We start from the raw sequence: 22,804 nt of genomic DNA on the forward strand, positions 1-22,804 counted from the left end.
GAGCTTTTTGACTGCTTCATATTTTGATTTTATATTTATCCCCTCTCTGGTCTGAATTCCTCTAAGGTCAGAGTTTTATTCACATGGGGATGTTGATGTTAAGACATTGACTCATGTATTAATTTCACATTTCGTGATCACTTGCTGGGCGCCCCATTCTGTTAAGGGCTGCAAACAAAACTGTAAATAAGCCATACAGTCTGGTTGGAGTATTTCTGGGAAAGCTTTTGTCTTCTTGAGAAAAAGAGAGATACATCTGGGGAAAACCTTGTACTTTCCTTTTCTTCCTGCCTTGAATACAGATAGTGACAAGAAAGACCTAGAGGACTGCAGGGAAAACACTCCTGAGCATTGCCAGGCTGCTGAACAAACATCAGCAATTAGTTACCTCCAGATCTGTAGTATGAGAAAAGTCAGTCCTCACTTCTTAAGCTACTGTAGTTGGGCATTCTTTTCCTTGCAGCTGAAGGCATTTTTGACTCACACAACATATGCAATCAATCAGGAACTGAATGTTTCCCAGTGATGTTGTCAAGCACTTGTAATAATGGTTAATGATACTGCACAAGATTTTAGATTAAGTATAAGTGGTAAAATGGGAGCAAAAGATACAGCTTCATTGCTTGCAAGAACAGAACTAGAACCAATGGTCCAAAGTTTCAGTGGGTCAGATTTGGATTCAACATAAATTAGAACTTTCTAATGCAGCATTCTATTAATGGAGTGTGCTATCTTGCAGAGATTAATCTCCTATCCATTAAAATTTTCAGGAGGAGGCAGAAACACCATAGAATGGATTCCAGAACTGCATGGAAGGACAGATGAGAAACTACTGATATTCCCTCTTACTCCAAGGTTCTACTATCAGTTTTCAACAATGAGTGTCAAAATCAAAAAGGCTTTAAATCATAAACTTTAAAAAAATGGTTAAATTTCAAATTCAAATAAACAGAGCACCCCATTTCCTCAATTCTGATTGAAATTACACTGGACAGTTAGAGATAATTGTAATTTCATCTGATTCCTGTTCATAAAAATGAAACATTTTATTTACATATAAAAATGTGATTTTTTTCTTTCTTCTATGAGTTAATAGACATAGGAAAATGAAACTATAGTACAGAACCTAGACTTTTAAGCATATTGAAAGGGTAAACTTACACAGGATTAATAAAACCTGTCTAATAGATGTGTAGTATGCATTTCAATTCAGCAAAAGAATTCTTTACTTTTGCCTAAAAATACCCTGTAAACAATTACAGTTATAAGTCTAGGTGATTATTTAATAATCTTGACATTACAGGAAAGTTCAACATGTTAAGATGTGATATTTAAAAATTTCAACCAAAATTATTATTAAACAATTCAATGTTTAGGGCTAAAATGAGAGCCTTGCCAAGAATGGCATAGCCACATATCCCACTGCCCAAAGGGGAGAAACGGCATACACCTCTCAAGTTGTATGACTCGCTCACCACCTGAGAGATATAGAACATATGACCCAGGCCACTCTGGAGAAGTCAGAATATATTTTAAAATTTAGTTGTAAGAAATAAATCATTTTTTTTTTATTGCTGGTGAAAAAGAAATCACTGTGCCATTTGTACAGCACTGGACTTGTGTTCCCCTAAATTAAGCAGCTTGCTTTCCCCTGGGAAATGCCAAACACGAACCATAGTAGGGCCTCCCATTGGATTTCTTGAACACAGGAAAACATAGGATCAGGGACTGTGTTAGGTGTTGAGGTGCAAGGGGGAACAAAAGCGACACGATTTCACAGGGCTTATAGTCTTGTTGCTGTGAACATCGCATGACTAACATGTGATGGAATATTAAATGCCGATTTATTCTTTTTAAGTGAAATAACTTCTTTCTTGTTTTTCACACTCTAAAAAGAAACAGCTCACTCCCAAGAAAGGCAAGCTTATTTACAAATAAGCCAATGGGTTCTGCCCAACATTTATCGCTATACAAACCTATTAGACTATTGGCTCTGATTTTAGTTAAATAAAATAAACATAAATGACATTTCTGAACCTTATGTGTATAGGTTAATCTTATAATACCAAATCTAAGGTTTCAAAGTCTAATTGCTGCATGAATATTTACAGTAGGTATTTTTCTACTCAGCTTTTTGTTTTCATCTAAAGTGTATATAGTTTCATGTTTGCATCAGTGATTTCTTTTCATTTACTTTAACTTTTCAACCAGTTATGAATGCTTCTTACTATACACCTGTGGACATGCTGATTGGCCCTTTCACAAATAGACATGTTTGAATACAAAAGGTCCTTTTTTGCTACATGTCTGCTAATGCTACAACTGACCTCATCAATATAGTAGTCTGAAGAATTGGTTATTCAGGAATAGGTTTTCTTCTTTCCCCCAACCCTAGCATTTTTCTTTCTAATGACACTTCTAATTGAAAAATTTTCTAAATCCAAGCCACTTGCATTGCTGTGTCATGCTAAGTTGTGCAATATTATGTTCAATTCCATCTGGCATTAGATAATATGATAGGATCTAGAATCTTGAATTTTTATTTAAATATGTTTCAGATATAGATATGTTTCAAGGTATCATGAAACTACCTACAATTCAGGATTTATCTTCCAAATGTGTTCTATACATAGCTTTTGTGATGGTCACTAAAAAGTGAACAACTATAACATCTTTCATTGTACCAAATGTGCTTTTCTTATCCAAATGTTAAAAATTATTGTCATTCATTTGAAGAACTTGTTAAGCATCTAAAATTTTGTACCAGTAAGTATCTGGAATATGCCTTGAAGCAACTTCTGTTTACAGACAAGGTCTGTAAGATATCCAAATACCACTGTGATGTGTTTACAGTTTATACAAGAATGAAATATCAAGTCCTTTTGGGTGCATATTTCTAAATGAGCATTAAATGAATTGGGAAGAAAACTAGAAAATTTTCATGTCTGGTGCATGCCAAGTGAATGATTGCATTCGTCTTCCCTTTGCAGCTTGCTTTTGGTTGATGAGGAACTCTCTCTAATGGTCATTAAGGTCATTGCTGTAAATTAGTTTACTTTTGTAAATGGATTTCACCTGGAGATGCCATTTCTCTGCAATCAACTGTATCATCTTGGGACTATAAGCAATGATGCTGAACTACTGAAAGATGGAGAATTTTGAAATGAGTTCCAACTAATTCTGACAGCCATCACTTCCCACCACCCTTAGTTAAAAATTAACTTTCAATGGTGGGAAAGAAAGATGATGAAACTTACCCAATACCTACAAAAGATGCTTAATATCACGAATTGTTATCCATCATTTCTTTTTTTGGGAGGGAGAATGAGTCGATCTAGGGAGTTACGATGACTACTAAATAAAACAAAAAGTTCATTACACTATATCTCCTACAAAATTAAACTTACAGTCAGTCATAAGGAAGCAGTCTCCCAGGGAAAATCATTGTTACAGGAATCAAAAAGTATTGTGTTGGTCAAAAAGAAGCACTAAAATTCATCTGCATAGTTTGTCTAGTTCAATTAATTCTTAAGGCTTGTCTTTAAACTTTCCATGAAATGGAGAATAGCAACAGTACATTTCTTCAAGAGTCAAGATCATCCAAATATTTAAAGTATTATTATTTAAGAGAATACCTTTGGCTGGCTGGGTACCACAAAGAGCTAATAAGCTTGGTCACTGCTTCAAAACAGAAAAGGTAAGCAAGAGGGAGGCCTCTCTCATTATAGACTCTGAAAGCAAGAGCTAGAATCATGGACTTTGAGCCTTCAGTAGTGTAAGCAGCCAACTGCTTGAATGATTTATACTCTAGTGGGAAAGTCTCAGGGTGGCTTTACCCAATTAACAGCAAAAGAAATGAGTTTGGCAGATGCATTAGCTTGGAGTTAAACACTGATTTTGGAAAAATCCACATGAAAGATGACCAAAATATATAGGCCTATGTTACTAGAATTACTGATGGATGTTCTACATGTTCCCAGCATGCATATCTCTTTTTGATATCTTATATCCCCCTCTGGCTTTGCTGCTTTGGTGCCAGTGATGGCCAGGCAGAGAAATGCAAGCTCTGTTGATGCTAATACTTGGCTTTTTTTCTTTTGGAAAAGATGGAAGGATGTTTATGTGGGAAAGTTAATGGAATTCTATGAGATAAATAGGTAAAGAACAGTAATGTAAAAATTGTACATTTCAGTAATGATAACAATGTAAAAAAAGTGGCAGCACTGATCATTCTAATAAAGGTGAGTAAGTGTGTTTGAAATGGGGATGGAAACTTGAGGATAGATGGAATTGAATAATGTAGTTATGGGTCACCTGTGCATGGGGAGTGATTTAATTCAGAAACTCAGAGGACCATATGTGAAGTTTTGGTGTATATTTATATGTATATGAAAGGAGGAAAGAAGGGACAGAGCGAACATGAACAGATTAGAGTTTAAGTGATCACTCTGATATAATAAAAAAGAAATTTCAGTTTAATAATGGAAAGCACTTAAATGTGGCCATATCTTCGAGAAGTCGTATAGTACAAATAAGCATTTTACATTGGGAGTTTGGGAAAAACTAATCCCTCACATCTCTTCTCCTCTGGGTTCAAAACCAACTGAGAAGTAGACATGAGATCCGGATGGGAGTACTAAGAGTATAGATCTTTTCACTACTTCTCTCCAAGTTCAGATCTTGGAATTCTTATCCAGTCAACCCCATGAAGGAACATGCTTACCCAATTCTCTTTGAATGCAAATGAGGAAGAAAGAAAATGCTAAGAGGACAGTGAGGCCCTTGGCTTGTGTCCTGACCCCGGCTGTTTACTGCGTGGAACTAAAATATGAGAAAACACAGGCCACGAGAAGGCAAGAGAATGTAGCAAGAGGCCAGGCTCTACATGAAGTAGAGTAGTACCATTCTACACTTTAATCCAGCCCAGTAGAACAATGTGGAACAACGGATGCTGGGATTTTACTATCCCAGATTAGATAGGTCACTTCTCTTAGGGGAGAAAAAATAAGAACGTGGAGAAAGAGTTTCTCTATTTCCTCTCAGAGAGAGTAAACGTTGGATGAAGTTTCTATTTTATGGGCAAATGAAGGAATATGTAAAGACGGAGAAAAATTTTCTTCCTACTCTCTTCTGTCATTTTTCTGGTTGTATTATTCAAAACGCTTTCAGTTGCAAATGACAGAAAATCAATTAAAAGTGGCTCAACACACAAAAAACCTGTATGTGAATGTTTATAGAGGTTTTATTTGTAGCAGCTCCTAAATGGAAACAACCAAAATGTTCTTCAAGAAGTGAACAGTTAAACAAATTATGGTATATCCACATCATGGGACACCAAATAAAAAAGGAATAAAAAGGAATGAATTATTGATACATGTATCAACTTGGATGAATTCAAGGACATTAAGCTGAGTGAGAAAAGCCAATTTCAAATGGTCATATACTGTATTATTCCATTTATATAACATTCTCAAAATAATAGAGATGGAGAACAGATTAGTGATTGCCAAGGGTGAGGGATGGCAGGTGGATGGGTGGGTTTGACTAGAAAGAGGTAACACCAGGGAGGTCTTTGTGGTGATAGAATAGTCCTGTATCTCAATTGCAGCGGCGGTTAGAATAAAAAGCACACATGATGAAATGGCATAGAACTGTGCACACATATTGTACCAATGCCCATTTCTTGGCTTGATATTGTGCTATAGTGATGTAAGAATAACTGGGGAAACACTGGGTGAAAAGTACACAGAACCTCTCTGTACTATTTTTGCAACTACGTGTGAATCTATATCTCAAAATAAAGAGTAAAAACAAAAAAAAAGTGGTTTAAATGAAAAAGAGAATACACTGGTTTATGGAATTGGGTAGTACAGGGGTTGAATCTACCTAGTTTTAGGCAAACCTGGATTAAGGAGCTCAAGAGATGTCATTAGGAGCTTTCTCTCTTTCTCCTTTTCTCAGCTCTGCTCACTTTTCTGTGTTGACTTCATTCTGCAGACAGTTTTCTCCATGAAGCTGGGGAAGATGTCAGAGATCTAAGCTTACCTGATCCTAACTCCTTGTAACTCAGGAAGGAAACAAATTCTCTTCCATTCATAGGGAAGACTCTGAATTTCTTTTTGTAAATTTTTATACAATTTTTAAAGGTTACACTCTATTTAGAGTTATTACAAAATACTGGCTATATTCCCCATGTTGTACAAAACATCCTTGTAGCCTATCTTAACACCCAATAGTTTGTACCTCCTACTCTCCCATCCCTTCCTCATCCCCACTGGTAACCACTAGTTTGCTAGTTTGCTCTGTTTGTGAGTCTGCTTCTTTTTTGTTATATTCACTAGTTTGTTGTATTTTTTAGATTCCACATACAAGCAATCTACAGTATTTGTCTTTCTCTGTCTGAATTACTTTACTTAGCATAATGCCCTCCAAGACCACCCATGTTGCTGGAAACGGCAAAAATTTCATTCTTTTCTATGGCTGAGTAGTATTCTATTGTATATGTATACCACATCATCTTTATCCATTCATCTGTTGATGGATACTTAGGTTGCTTCCTTATCATGGCAATTGTAAATAATGATGCTGTGAACATTGGAGTGCATGTATCTTTTCAAAGTAATGTTGTTTTTTTTCTTTTTTTCAGATATATACCCAGAGATGGAATTGCTGGGTCATATGGTAGTTCTATTTTTAGTTTTTTGAGAAACCTTGATACTATTTTCCACAGTGGCTGCACCAATTTACATCCCCACCAACAGTGTATGAGGTTTCCCTTTTCTCCACATCCTCGCCAACATTTGTTATTTGTGTTCTTTTTTGATGACAGCCATTCTGACAAGTGTGAGGTGATACCTCACTGTGGTTTTGATTTGCATTTCTCTGATGATTAGTGATGTTGAGCATCTTCTCATGTGCCTTTTGGCTTTCTCCATTTCCTCTTTAGAAAACTGTCTATTCAGTTCTTCTGCCCATTTTTTAATCAGGTTGTTTGTTTTTTTTGATGTTGAGTTGTATGAGCTGTTTATATATGTTGGATATTAGTCCCTTGTTGGTCATGTCATTTGCAAATATTTTCTCCCATTCAGTAGATTGTATTTTCCTTTCATCAATGGTTTTCCTTTGCAGTGCAAAAGCTTTCAAGTTTAATTAGGTCCCAGTTGTTTATTTTTGCTTTTATTTCCTTTGCTTTAGGAGATGGGTCCAAAAAATACTGCTACGATTTATGTCAAAGAGTATTCTATGTTTTCCTCTAGGAGTTTTACAGTATCTGGTCTTACATTTAGGTCTTTAATCCATTTTGAGTTTGTTTTTGTATATGGTGTTAGAGAATGTTCTAATTTCATTATTTTACATATAGCTGTCCAGTTCTCCCAGTACCACTTATCAAGGAAGACTGGGAAAACTCTGAATTTTGGATCAGATGTCCTCTTGGAACCAATTATTGTTATCAGGAAGATGGACTACACTGAGTGGTCATGATGGGCTGGGGGAATGTGTGTGTGTGTGTGTGTGTGTGTGTGTGCAGAGATAGTTCCATTAGGAACTCACTGAGGAAGAGTGGTCTCCCAAAGAAAAAGTGAGATCATCTCATCAAACTCAGATTAGGTGGACCAGGCAAAATAAATGTCTGCTATATTAACTGAAATGTCAGAATGACGACTCTGTGGACATGTATAAATACTTGATAATCTAACTTGCAAAACATTTGAATAATTATATAGTATAATGAAGAGAGGTTACAGGTTTAAATTATACGTGTTTTGGGGAAGAAAAGTAAAGGCTAGTAAGAATGAACAAAATTTGGTAATTAACTAAAGACCTACAAGAAATATGGTCCCAAGATGTGTGGCAAAATGAATCTCAACAACACCGCAACGCAAGTGAAGTTGATAACGAAAAGTTAGAAATTCACTTTGGTCTTTAAATCATACAGAGAACCAAATTTTATAGGTAAAATGATGATAGCTGAAATAGCTTAAGTTGAAGTTTTGGAAAAAAAAATAGAGGCCCTCTAAAACATTGACGCCAATATTTAAAAACACACACTCAAACTTGGAAAATATCTTTTTTACAGGCAAAAACCCCACTGTAGTTATCTATTAAGCTCAGTGGTAGCTGGGGGCTTTTTTCTCAGTTGGGGGCATTTTAGGTGGTGCTGTGTAGCACAAGACAGTAAAAAGGTTGTTGGCTGCTGGCGATGTATTTTGAGTGAGTAGATTCTCTTCAAACTGTAGGGGCAGAGCTAACTGGGGAGTCAATGGCTCAGCTGACTTGAAATTGAATGGGGAGGTGGAATGAAGGTAGATTTATCTGGAGAAAGCAAAGGAAGCAGGCAGAGAGGAGAACATATAGTAAGAGCAGTCAGGTGATGATCTTTCAGGCTTAGTTCAAATAGATTAATATTTTTTATCTGATATGAAGAATTCAGGAGAGCAATGCACTTGGAACATTTTCAGGTAGCATTTTGAACTGACCAAGAATTGGGGTGGGAGTTAACTGATATTAATAATTGTTATTAGGAAGAACAGGAGGGAATAATAATTTTAAAAAAACCACGTGATTCTGAAACAGCCACATGAAGGGAGAATGGGAAAGGAATGTGTGCAGAGGGTGGTGGTATTAAAAAGGATTCCCAACATTTTATGTTTGAGAGGTGGCTTGTAGAGAATAAGAATATTCTGCAGGGATGAGAAATGAGGCTGAGGACAGTATTTTTGTCCAAAGTCTTGATCATAGAACTGTTTTCCTTTCATGTCACTAATCTTCTTAATTATACCAAACATACATCTTTCACCTTCCATCTCTTTGAAAGTATGAGAATAAACTACTTTTTCATTCTTAAATTTTTTTTTTATTATGGCTCCTGGCTTATTTTGTCTTACATCTGCTTTAGATACACATACATGACAGAAATATCTCAGAACTAACCCTTCTTGACAGCTCTTTGATGGACTAATCCCTACACTGGCTTGTATGCAGAATCTGCCATTTGCAAAGTTTGAGTGGTTTCTTAAATGATGTTCACTCTGAGAAGTATGGACTATCTGTCAACTACTGCCTTCTGGGGGAAGTTACAGGAGAGGAAGAACTTAGTACTCTACATATACATTTCACAAACAATTGTCCTGTGCTGATTCCTGAAACACAAGGTTGTATTTTGTCTTAGTGTCCAAGTTGTGTCTTCAGACTTTGATTATAGAGTCTTAACGCAAAAACATTCAGAATATAAACCAGTGATTTTATAATATATCTTGAGTAGTTGCCAACAACTTATGAGCAAGTTGTGAATATGCAACAAGTAATACTATGTGATATTTTGATTGCAAAAGACACACATAAAATTGTCCTTGAAAAATCAATCCATAGGATTTGTGAATACCTTCAGTGATATTAAAGACTGCTACTAATATTTTACTAATAATACTTTAAATTGTTTTTGTTTTTGATATAAACAATATGAGCTAAACATAATTTAATTATAACTATAAAATGCATTGAATAAATCTTTCTACCAAATCACAGATGACCATGGGAGGGGAATTTGTTTCTGTGGCAGATGCTTTTTTATAGTTATCTACCTATCTATCTATCTATCTATCTATCTATCTATCTATCTATGCAGAGTATTAGCCCCACTGTAGATGGAGGCAGTGTATTAACTAGGGATAACAGCAACTCTTTTGTACCAAGCTGAGTTCCAAGTCCCAACTCTGCTACTGTGATCTTTGGCAAATTAACTTTTCTAAGTGTCATCTTCTTTTCTAAGTAGAAGAATAAATACATTTTGTCTATAAACCATCATGTGAAATAACTGTGGCTAGGAGATTGGAAATTCAAAATTTTTTGTTTAAGAAAAGCAATATAATATACATGGTGTACGTATATAACAACACCTATGGGGTCTGAGGCAACACTTCATAATCAGACATTAATATTTCTGCCATATGAACTTTCTTAGTATGAACTTTAAATGTTCATACTAGGTGGGATAAATAAAGACCATCAATAGTCTCACATTAGTGGACGTAAGATTTTATCGGCAAAAATTACGAAAACGAAAAACTTCTGATTTTCAAAATTTGTGAATTTTTAGAATTGTAAATGAGGGACTGTGAGTCTGTAACATCTACTTTAAAGGCTTGTGGTGAGGAATAAATGAAAAATGCACTTAAAGCGATTATCACATGATAAGAGCCCAAAAAAGTAAGACTATTATTAAGAGCTATTGACTGATGGCTCCTTCACAAATGATGGGACACCATATAAGGCCTGTGACTGGAAGTCTCTCTCAAGGCAAGGTTAAAATGTCTGATCTGATTCTAGAACTTGCATCTCCACTAATACCAAAGCTCTAATTGAGCAGTTATCTTAGATATCCAAGTTATTCAAATGTGAAAGAACCAAAGGATCATTTAAAATAAAATACATTTTTTATGAATACTAATCCATTTTTAGATTATTAAGCAAAAATTCAGTATTTATAGTTAGTTCTGCTATAACTATTTTGAAAACATGATTTTGCTCCGACACCGTTTATTATATCAGGGAACAATTTGAGCATAATGTGCATTTTGCATTTGTTTATGAGAGATTTCATCCAAATGAAACAGGTGAACATAGAAAACTGCACGCAGGTGAACCAAGCCATGGAGGAGTGCACAAAACACACACACCTCTCAAGAACAATGCGCCACAGCCATCCACATCTGGTGTTACAAATTTCTACCTGATTCAGATCACTAGCTGGCCTGCCATCATTTCATTTTAACCCACATGCTGCAACTCTCCTACACCCACTTCCACGAGCAAACTTCACTTCTTTTTCAAGGCAAAGTGTCATAATTAGAGTAGTATTTATGCATTTATTAAATGCTTCACATGTAAAACTGGGCTGTTTATATTAGGTTTCGGTCTTTCTTTTACTGTGCCAATGACAAAGCTTTTGAGTGCTGTGCCCCTAACCCCATTTGCCCCATAAGCCCTGTGGTTTCATTGCACAATTAGGCATAGCTCAGTGATTTTTAGGAACACATATGCCCTGTTATAGCAGAGCTAACTGTCGTTCATCATACCTGGTGTGTACTGTACCTACCTTTTGGCATGTAAACAAAGTTAATACAATATCCAGGCACATAAGAACAAGTACTCCAACTAATTTACCAAAGTAGGAAAGCATAATATAAACTTACTTTTTAATATGTTATTCTACAAAAACCAAACTTTGTTTTAAGTAAGTCTTAAATTTAGTAAAAATGAAAGAGAAAGACTGGTGGAGTTAGCATTAGTGTGTGGAAAGTGGTTGCTCCAAACTGGCACATAACTCTCTTGAGTTAAACCCCTACCATCATAACTCTATTCTATTCTCTAATCCTCTGAATTTTTTTTTTTAAACATCTTTATTGGAGTATAATTGCTTTATAATGGTGTGTCAGTTTCTGCCTTATAACTAAGTGAATCAGCTATACATATACATATATTCCCATACCTCTTCCCTCTTGCGTCTCCCTCCCACCCTCCCCATCCCATCCCTCTAGGTGGTCACAAAGCACCGAGTTGATCTCCCTGCGCTATGCGGCTGCTTCCCACTAGCTATCTATTTTACGTTTGGTAGTGTATATATGTCCATGTCACTCTCTCACTTCGTCCCAGCTTACCCTTCCCCTCCCCATATCCTCAAGTCCATTCTCTAGTAGGTCTGTGTCTTCATTCCCGTCTTGCCCCCAGGCTCTTCATGACCTTTTTTTTTTTCTTAGATTCCATATATATGTGTTAGCATACAGTATTTGTTTTTCTCTTTCTGACTTACTTCACTCTGTATGACAGACTCTAGGTCCATCCACCTCACTACAAATAACTCAATTTCGTTTCTTTTTATGGCTGAGTAATATTCCACTGTATATATAGCCATTATTAATCCAGGACATTGTTCAAAGGATGTTCTTAGGGATATCACCAGGAGTGCTTTAATAAAAGGATGCATTCTTTTTTTGTATTAAATAAGAATATGGCCATATTTTCAGATTCATAAACAAGTGTACAGTGATGAAATGACGTGATATCTGGGGTGCTTTAAAACACTCCAGCAAAGGAAGAAAAACAAGGGAAAAAAGGGATATTCCAGACAAATGCGGAAAAATTTGGTAATTGGACTCAGTATTATGATTATATGAGGGTTCATTGTACTATCCTCCATTAAACAATTTTTTTAAGAGCTCTATGTTTCAAAGGAATTTGGGAGTCACTGGGTTAAACAAAGTAAGATTCTGACTGCAAGACTTCAGGGGCTTATACTGTCAGCGTGCACGGTCCGCGTCCTGGCAGGCTGCCATCCCCACTCTTCTTTGACACGGAACCCTTTCCTTGGCAGAGAGTATCCAGGTGAGCCATGTTCTGTGGACTATACTTTGGACATCATGATGTACAATTTCTAGTGGATACTCCAAAATGTTCTCAGAAATGGCGTACAGTGTTAGTCAGAAGAGACAGCATCATCTAGGTTTCTCTCTGATCTTTGATTTGCCTCATGAAAATTATTTGTTGTCACCTGTCACTAAGAACAATCAATCTGTGGTAGCAGTATTTATAAAGTTCACAGTTAAAAATTTTACAAAGATGCCCACGCTGCTTTCAAATGAGAATAAAAAAACAAATTGCAAACTAAACAGTATGATACTTTTTAAATAAAAACCCAAGTATATAGGTTTGTATATGAATAAAATAAATGACTGGGCAGGGTACCTAAACTATTAGCAGTGGTTACAACTGGGAATGATATTGGTAGCGGGGAGGGGGGGAGGAGGAAGCACATTTTTATTGTTTACAGTTCTTTTTGGAATAACATATTGTTTTTTTAACAAAAATAAAGATAAATTATTTTAGTTAAAAATCAATCTATGGTGCTGGGATAGTGGTCACCCTTAGAGGGAGGTGGGATACAAGAGAGGCTTCTAGAATTCTGATAATTCTCTATTCCTTGATCTGAGGGCTGGTTAGTGGTTTTGTTCACTTTGTAAAAATTCATTTAGCCATATATTTATGATTGGTCTATTTTCTACATAAGTTCATTTAAAAATTGCTTTCTAGTGACTTATTAAATAGCACCTTGTTTTAGTTTAAACGCATGAATTTTTTCCTTATTCATATATTCCACAGTTTTCCTTTCCCACATTCATTACTATTTATTCTCTCTAATTTCCCCTTAATGTGGTTGCATGGCAAAGGCGTTGTTAGTAACTTTTACAGAAGGTGAAATCCCTAGCTGATAAAAATGGCATATAAGAAAATCACTCACGTCTTATGGTGTGAGGTGGACCACGAGGTAGGGTCACTTAATCCTGCTAGCTAGCCATTCATCAGTATGTGGCAAAAAGATTTCTTTTGAAACATATAATTACCTAAAATAGATGGAAAGGAATAATAAAGACGCTAATGTAACTGATAAATAGGCGACACAACCAAAGGCCTAATGACAAAGGGAAAACAAAAATTGTCTATGGTTGTTCTCCCTACAGCAGATCCTAGGTATACTTTTATGAATATGGAATTATGAGTGTCACAGGTGGAAAGAACTTCAAAGATCATTATTCCATCTCATACTCTCTCAACTAGATTTTGATTTGAAAAACATGACTAATAACGGAAAGGTCTAAAATTTGCAGCTGGTTGTTAAATGGTTGTTTGCTTTGATGGGACAGGTCCTAGGCCATATGAAATTAGAAGTTCATTTAACCAAATACTTGTTGTATTCAGAAGATAAACAAGCCAAACAAAGCAGGTGAACAAGGACATAAGATTAAGTTGCAGCTCCACGTACTTCGTATAGCAGAGAAAATGATTAAAACATCTTCTCATTATCATTAAGGAACCTATGGATTATTTTCAGGTTTGGTTCTAGTGCCACATATCTTGAGCTAATCTGAAATACAAATATACAAAATTAACATTTTATTAAAAAATAATAGTTTAAGGTGTGTAAGGGGTAGTCACGAGACAGAAAAGCAAGCACTATAAAATCTACATCTTTAATGTATCTAGTAGTGAGAAACAATATTAGTATTTTATTCATGAAGACTACTTAAATAATATTTACAACAACTTTATGGGCACATATACGTACATTTGTACATCAAAGTATTTTTGGAAAGAAAAGACCAAATAAATCTTGGGTCATACATTTATCACTCCTAAATTCTCCTTATTTTAAAAAAAACAGTAAAGATAATTTAAGTCTACTATTTTCTAAAATGTCCTAATCAACTTGTTGTAGCATAGTAAAACTGAGCTACCACCATACTGACCTAGGAATTTTAAAGGGTAGCAAATATTTTAGAAACTTAAAACACACATTTTCTGTTGAAATTTTACGTTTGCTTAGAATACAAAAGAACAGAACAGAAGGAATTTCATTTTCTGCTTGCTGAAGGTATTTGGGTAAACCTAGCTTTTAAGATGGTCTTCTTTCAAAGATTTTTAAGAATCTTCTGAAAGGGTACTGGCAACAAACCCTTTTAAAAGCTGACTTGTCAATTTCATTTCCCTTGATTTTGAAGAGACTTATCTTAGATTTCCTTTTGAAATACTTCTTCCAAATTTTCTAACCATGCTTGGCTTTACTTTATGGATGTTTCTTTTATATTCTAGAGAAGAAATAAAAAGATATATAAATATGGTAAAAGTATCATTCAAAAAGAATTTCCACCATTCGTTAAACTTCACAGCTGTGTAATTAACATGATTTAAAACAGAACACCAACAAAGAAACATTAATACCCCTGGTTTGAAAGTAGAAATTCATTTCTCCACATTGTAAACTGAAGTTTTAGTGCGCAGGTACGCACAACCCTTCCCTTGCCCCAAAGCTATCAAGTGAAGTCAGTGAATAAACTACCACATTTACTTCTGTTCTTGAACTAAGGAAAGACTACTTCTGTGAACATTGCTCTCTTTCTTTTGTGCATCATCAATTTTTTTTTCATTCTTTGGATTATTTCCCTAGGACTTTCAAACTTCCATATTTTTCCAATTTAGAAGTATCATTTGAGTCCAGTACTTAACGTGCTGACCCTGATCCCATAGCTCTCTTTCCTTTCACGGCTACCTCTAAAATGCGTTCCATCTATCTATGTCCACTCTTCTGGTTCTTCTTCAGTGTTCACAATGATTCTCTACTCAACGAAGTGTTGTTACAAAAGGGGGCCACTGACTTCTTTATGGGCCTGTCTAATCTCTCATCCATTTTCTTGGTCACATTAGGTTTTAGGGGCACATATTCTCTTGACACTATTTCTTATTTCTCTAAATGCTCAGTAAACAGAGTTTCCTTCTTTCCCACTGATGTTCCTTTTTTTTTTTTCTTTTTAATTTTGTACACAGTTAGTTGGAGTCAGTTGAATACATTCTAAGGAAGGCAGCCCCAGTTCTCTTTTACTTTTCTAGTAATTCCTGATGTGTATTTGGCCATTTTCACTTGGATATCCTAATGTACATAAACCATTATCTTCCCATAAACTAATACCTTTTTCTAAGTGCTCCATTATTCTTAACAAGACATAATCTTTCCTCTTTGGCAAGTACTGTAGTTTAGTATTCTCTCCTACTGTTTTCTCTATAGATTATTCATCTCTCTTTACATATAAGATATTTGATGCATTTTATACTATTCTTAGAAAATAAGCATATTAGGAAACCTAAGTCTCTATTATTTGAGAATTACCATAAATTTATTATTTGGTTGCAGGACTATGACTTCTTGGAGAACTTTTTCAGAAGACCAATGGGACAGTACATATCTACAACAACTGCATATACACAATGTTAAACATTATTAAATATGGCATGTTGAACCAAATAATCATAGAAAATTCTTCTTTTCAGGACTTCATTGTTTGATTTTTAAATCTGCACGAAAGACATTTCCATTGAGCTTAAGGTAAACAACTGTCACTGGGCACCACAAGAAGTAAGGATTTATCGATGCAGCTTGGCAAAGCTATTGAGAAATTTTATATTACTCTAATGAAAAAGCACTGACAGAAAAAAAATTAATAACAGTTTTCATGTTATTCTTAGACATACTCGTTATCTCATGAAACCCCTTTAAATTCCAAGTGCTATAATTATAAGTTCCTTTAGAGAAGAACCAAACTGGGTCTTAATGATCTTTATATTCATCACAGTACCTAGCACATAGTGACTGCATAGTAAATAAATACATCCTGGGCTTCCCTGGTGGCGCAGTGGTTGAGAATCTGCCTGCTAATGCAGGGGACACGGGTTCGAGCCCTGGTCTGGGAGGATCCCACATGCCGTGGAGCAGCTGGGCCCGTGAGCAACTACTGAGCCTGCGCGTCTGGAGCCTGTGCTCCGCAACAAGAGAGGCCGCGATAGTGAGAGGCCCGCGCACCGCGATGAAGAGTGGCCCCCGCTTGCCGCAACTAGAGAAAGCCCTCGCACAGAAACGAAGACCCAACACAGCCATAAATTAAAAATAAATAAATAAATAGATAAATAAAAATTAAAAAAAAAGGAAAGTATTAAACAAAATAAATAAATAAATAAATAAATAAATAAATACTTCCTGATTGAAGTCTTAGGAACTACGGTGTCAGAGAAACATAGGTCTGGACACAAAGGGCTAGAAATTGGTGGGTGCTATATACCTCTAGTTTCACTGAAGATGTTTCCTTACCATGGACTCATGTCACCTCCATATGCAATTGAGAGGATGTAATCACCACCATCAGCATTTTTTTTCAACTTGCTAATTGGAGTTAAAATATGATTGTAACTAGGTATAGACTGGAACCTCACAATAATTGCACAAATGAATCAGAGGCCAAATTATTAAAAATAATAGGCTAAGAGAAAAATTTCAAGTGGATATAGTTTATCTGTAAAATATACTTAATCACTAACCTATTAAATAACATAGTTAATTATTTCAATTATTAGTTAAATTATTTACCCACTCTTCTGCAATACGAGGCAGTATGGATAACAAAAAGGGTACAGAATATAGAGTTAGGAGATCCAGTTCTGGGTTCTGGCTCCATCATGAAATATCTCTGTGATCTTGGGTGAGCATGCTTTCTATTTTGTGTCTTAAGTTTTCTTATCTGTAACAGGGATAACCACACTCACCATGTACAATAATAAAGGTGATGAGTACATAAAAGGAGACTCCCATGAAAACACTGTAATAATATGTAAAGTACTATACATATGTTAGTTAATCATGTTATTAAATATCAAAATAAGAGCTGAGACATACCCATTGTTGGTCTGTTTTCTTGGAAGTGCTTATCACTTGAATTATCTTGGTGAACACGCTTGGCAGATCCAGAATTTACCTCAGCAGATAGCGAGGTATTTGATGTAGAGCTTCAAGGGAAAATTTTTATTTTAGTAAAGTCTTTTTTTATATCTCTAAGTTCAAATACATATTCTACATTCAATAATGATTAAAGAAAAAGTGAAATACTAAAATATTAAGTTGTAAAATCCCATAGAAGTAATTGGAGATACTAAATAAATTTTTGGCCCATAGGGAAGTTTAGCAGTGTGTGATTTTAATGACGCTTATTCAAATTGGAGATTATGAGTAGTGGTGTATGTCACAATTCTTTAACAGAACATTTCAGGGTGCTGTGCTGGACTGCATGCAAGCACTGTTATTCAAAGTGTAGAGATAAGGAGCACATTGCAAGAGGTGAAAAACTAATCTCAGATTACAAAACCCCTAATCTGGGGAATATGAACAGGTGAGATTGTTTGCAAACCTTGGTTTTAAATCAAAGCATGGTAATAGAAAGAGACTCTCTCTCTGATTATTGCAATTATAGAAAGTGAAATGAAAAGAATGACCTATTTTCACTTGTTTTGTCTTCAAAAATTTATGTCACTCTCATGTTATTAATGGGTCAAATTTCTAATGCAATTTGAGTTGACATATTACTAAACACCTATTGTGGCCTCATGTCACAGGATATACAAGTGAGTAAGGCACAAACAAACCATGTCCTGAAAACTTACATAATAGATATATGGTGGGATGGGGGAAAAATAGGACAAATACACAAAATAATACAAGGCAGAGTAAAAAAACAGCACCACAGGTTTTCAAACTACAAGAAGCCACAGGTTCCTGAGTTTAGAAGAAGAAAGAAAAATGGAAGATTTTGTGGATGAGATGAGATTGATCTGGGTCCTGAAAAATAGCAATCCAACCCTTCCCAGTCCTACAGAGGATCAAGTTTTATAGGCAGGGTTGGAGGTCAAAGTGGGAGATGAACAGCCCTTTCCACACTGATTCAAATAAGCTAATTTTAGGAAATTTCTGGCTAGTCAAGATATTATATACCATTTTACAAGTTGATATTAATTTGATTGTCAGTTGGATTAACAACTGGAGGCTTCCCTTTATGGCAACAACTTGTTCTGGCAACCCTAAATGTGTGGTAAAGTGATGTGGGCTTATGTTTGTGGAACAGGAGAATATGGGTTATATGCTCATTAAAAGTAGTCAGAAATGGCAATTTAATATGTTAGCAAAGAAAAATGGGTATAAGCACAGTGAATGCTGGGAAAAATAAGTCAACCTATGTATCTAAATTTTCTAGAGCCTGTAAGAGAAATGATTATGGTGTTCATAATGATGATTTTGCCAGCTCTGTTCAAGAATGCAAATATCTTCCCAAAATGGTTACAGAGAAGTACCTGTGTTATGAAAGTAAACAAATTCAGTTGTAGAAATTTTCTATTCACAAGTGGTGCCAAATAAACTAAGTTACTATAAATCAATTTTGGAATCTAAAACACACAGTTTTGATTTTATATCTATATATCTATATATCTATATATCTATATATATATCAGCTGTCTTTGGGTCATTTGGTGATTTTATGTCTTCAAGTGTAAAGATCAATGTCACTGGTTACTTTTGATGAGGGTTGTTTTCCCTGCAATATATCTTAAGGTTTTCTTTATTATTTTATGGTATGATTCTTCACTTTGTTTAGTTCTAAGACCTTTGTTTTCACTCACAGTTTGTTTTTATTTGAAAATCAGGGTTTTGAATAAATCTATTTGAATAAAACTCACATTTCTAGGAATGAAATCAAAGCCTAATCAAATAAGTTATGTATTTATATATAGGTAAAACACACTCAAACATTTTTAGGATTTAGGTAACAGTCAACTAATAAAATATTTAACATTTGTTATAAATTTATGTTAGATTTATATTAGATCACAAAATAAAAAGACCTAAAATTGGTATGGGTACAAATTCAAATTATTTTAAAGACTGTTTTGAGAAGAAACCTACAGAATCTTCTAGTTGTATGCCAAATGTATTTCCATAACTATTAATAAAAGTTAAGATTTGTCTTTTGTTCCCTTACATAGGTATAATATTTTTGCTTGATAAACATAATGCATCTCATATTCTTTCAGTGGAGATAATTTCTAGTTGGAATCATAGACATTTTTCAAAATAAACCAAAAATGTATGTAGGTGTGAGACCACTTTTGAGTGCCAAGAAAGACTGTGGAACAAACAAAAAACCAACCAACCAAATAGACACAAAGCAAACAAAACCCCAAATTAATAAATATAATTTATAAGTAAAAATTTACATATATATTTGTGTATTTGGTAAATTGATACATTTAGTTAAAATAGTCTGTTACAGTGATTATATAAATTGAAACGATTACACATCTGATATTCTCAATTTCAGTAGTTACTAAAAAATTCAGTCTGGTAGGTTTCTGGAATATCCAGTGCTTCTAGATGCTAATTTTTTTTTTTTCTTTTGAGAGAAAAACTGATAAAAAAAAAAGTAATTATATACATGGAGCCGTTCCTCATTTTTAAAAACCATAACAAAATATACACACACCTAAATATGTACATAAAGTTGTTAAGTGGAAAATACCAGAGTCCATTACTCTCAAGCTCATGTAGATTTAATTGGGGGAAAGGAAGATTCTTTTAAAGAGTAATTATGTACATTTCTAGCATTAATCTCTTTTAACCTTAGTTAATGGCAGGATCTAATTATTGGTACCAGAGGGAATGTAACAGAGCAATTAATAGGCTATGAGAAATCTTACTTTCTTTAGTTGTCCTTTAATATTATTTCGGAAGCCCTTTAACTCATCTAAACCCACTCCAAATACACAATTTACATACCAGGACATTTCTTGAAAAATCATTTGGTTTTGATAATGACTATGTTTACATTTAAAAGTTATTCTTAGCTATAAACTTTTGCTACATCTTAGTTACAACAGCAGAGCATGTTACCAGTGAAGAACAAGAAAAGTCCCCAGCATTAATTAAAGAAAAGAATAAATGACTCACACAATGAAAATTAGTGACAAGACGGATAAAACAGATGATGGTGGTTAGCTAGGCTAAGTGACTGATTCCCATATACGACTAATTGCACAATTCAAATTTGTGACACAGCAAAATACAAAATTGTAAATGTCATGGATAGTCAGAGACATTCAGGAAAAATCAATCCATGAATTTTAAACATAAACATTTCAAGACTCTGCTGGTACTTTGGAGGGTACTTTGGACAGATGCTAAATGCAACTATGAGATGATACTCTATGTGGCACAAATAAATAGGCTGTTTGTAAATTTGTTAGCACTAGCCTGGATGATAACATGTCCACGGTGGAATACAGGAAACTTAAAAAAGAGTTATCTTAAGATCGTATGCTCTTCTCTCCATAATCACATGTTAAAGAAAAAGAGGTAAAGCAAGTCAGATCCATTTTACAGTTTAACCATTCACTGTATCTTGTCATTGCATTCTATGTTACAGGATATAAAGACTATATAATGGGCTTCATGTCATATAACTCAATATATTTAAGATTTTTTTTCCTTGTCTTTAATTTTTAGCTGTTTTACTGCTATGTACCTAGGTATGTTTCTCTTTGTATTAATGCTGCTTGAAGTTTGCATTGCTTCTCAAACCTGTGATTTGCCATCTTTGGTCAGTTTTGGAAAATTATTAGCCAGCATCTTCTCAAATACTGTTTTTTCCCATTCTTTTTCTCACTTCTTTCTGGGACTCAAAATACACATATGCTAGACCTTTTTAATTGTGTCCCATATGTCTCTTTTTGCTCTTCTCTATATTTTTATCTTTTTATACTTTTGCAATTGGTTTGAATATTTTTCTATTAACCTATCTTACAGTTCACTAAACTTTCTTCTGCCATGCTTAATCTGTTAAATTGATTTGAGTTTGCAATTTCAGTATATTCTATTTTTCAGTTCAGAATATCCATTTGATTCATTTTAATAGAATCAAGTTCTCTGGGAAATTATCATCTATTTTATTGAACTTAATCACAATTAAATTTTTAAAGTCCCTATCTGATAATCTCAATATCTGTATCACTGCTTCTCTAATTTGTTTTTTTCTCTTGATTTTCAGTCATTTCATCCTGTCTCCCGGCATTCTTGGTAACTTTTGCTTAAGCGCTAAACACTGCATATGAAAAACTGTAGAGGCTGGAGGTGGTATATTCTTCAGAGATGATTTAATTTTCTTCTGGCAAGTAGGCAGAATAGAGATAGATCACCTTGATCCAAAAAGGGATTGAACTGGTCAAAGGTCTGTTTCAGGCTTTCAAGAGCCAGTCTATTTCCAGTTTGCTCTACTCCTACCTAAAGCATAGGTCTTCAAAGATTTCAAATAAAACCCTGGGCATTTAACAGGGCCTTTTCTCCATGATGATCCCTAAACAACAATTTCTGTGTCCTGGTCCCATGAGAAGGTCAAAACTCTGCTTATTACTTTAGCCTCTTGGCAGCCACTTTTAGTTGGTTTTGTGGCCTCTTATTCCACAGAGTTTAGAAATTGGCCAATACCTTGAGGGCAAAAGCTACACAGATTTTGTTTCCCTAGCTCAGTGAGATGCTGATAGCTATAGGCTTCCATTTTCGGCTTGACCTCTATATTTGATGCCATGAACTGGCAAATGCTAAATGGAAAAAAAGAGGCAGAGAAGGTCTTGTTCTCCATAACTTGTTTTCCTTTCCTCTGGATCTCAGACCCTCAAGTCCTGGCTGTGTTGGTTGTTCCCGAGTGCCTTCAAGCAGCTGTTAGTTGAATTTTATCAGCTTTTATAATTGTTCCTGATGGAAAACTTGGTCTGATATAAGCTACAATGTCACAGCCGGAAACAGAAGTCTATTCACTCATCACATTTTAGTCATATATCAAAATCCATTAAAATAATATAATTTTAGGACTGAAGAAATTCAGTAATGTCTGAAGGGAGAAATACCAAATGAGTAAAAATTGTCAGCAGAAGAAAACTTAAAATTAAATGACCTTTTTGAAGGCCAGAAGACTTTTAAATTTATTTTTAATAATCTGAAATATGGAATACTTTATACAAATATCAAGTGAAATATCTGGGCTTTATCAAGATCTCCCTTTGATAATATAAAACTAGTGTTGGGACTTCCCTGGTGGCACAGTGGTTAAGAATCCGCCTGCCAATGCAGGGGACACGGGTTTGAGCCCTGGTCCGGGAAGATCCCACATGCCATGGAGCAACTAAGCCCGTGTGCCACAACTACTGAGCCTGCGCTCTAGAGCCCGTGAGCCACGACTACTGAGCCCGCGTGCCACAACTGCTAAAGCCCGTGCGCCTAGACCCCATGCTCCGCAGCAAGAGAAGCCACTGCAATGAGAAGCCCGCGCACCACAAAGAAGAGCAGCATAAGCCCACGCACAGCAACAAAGACCCAGTGCAGCCAAAAATA

General features: G+C 35.1%; 1 protein-coding gene across 1 annotated transcript in view; it reads right to left on the reverse strand.

Annotated features, from left to right (window-relative positions):
- Positions 1-14,009: 14,009 nt before the first annotated feature.
- The window catches only part of KIF18A (kinesin family member 18A), a 78,698-nt gene continuing 69,903 nt past the window's right edge, over positions 14,010-22,804 (reverse strand). The window contains exons 16-17 of the mRNA XM_036861545.1: positions 17,273-17,382; positions 14,010-14,639 (exon numbers count right to left, since the gene is read on the reverse strand). Of these exons, the coding sequence (XP_036717440.1) occupies positions 14,557-14,639; positions 17,273-17,382 (193 nt within the window). The 3' untranslated portion in view covers positions 14,010-14,556. The remainder of the gene's footprint in view (positions 14,640-17,272; positions 17,383-22,804) is intronic.

The sequence above is a fragment of the Balaenoptera musculus genome, chromosome 8 (genome assembly GCF_009873245.2).
Source record: "Balaenoptera musculus isolate JJ_BM4_2016_0621 chromosome 8, mBalMus1.pri.v3, whole genome shotgun sequence".
NCBI lineage: Eukaryota > Metazoa > Chordata > Mammalia > Artiodactyla > Balaenopteridae > Balaenoptera > Balaenoptera musculus.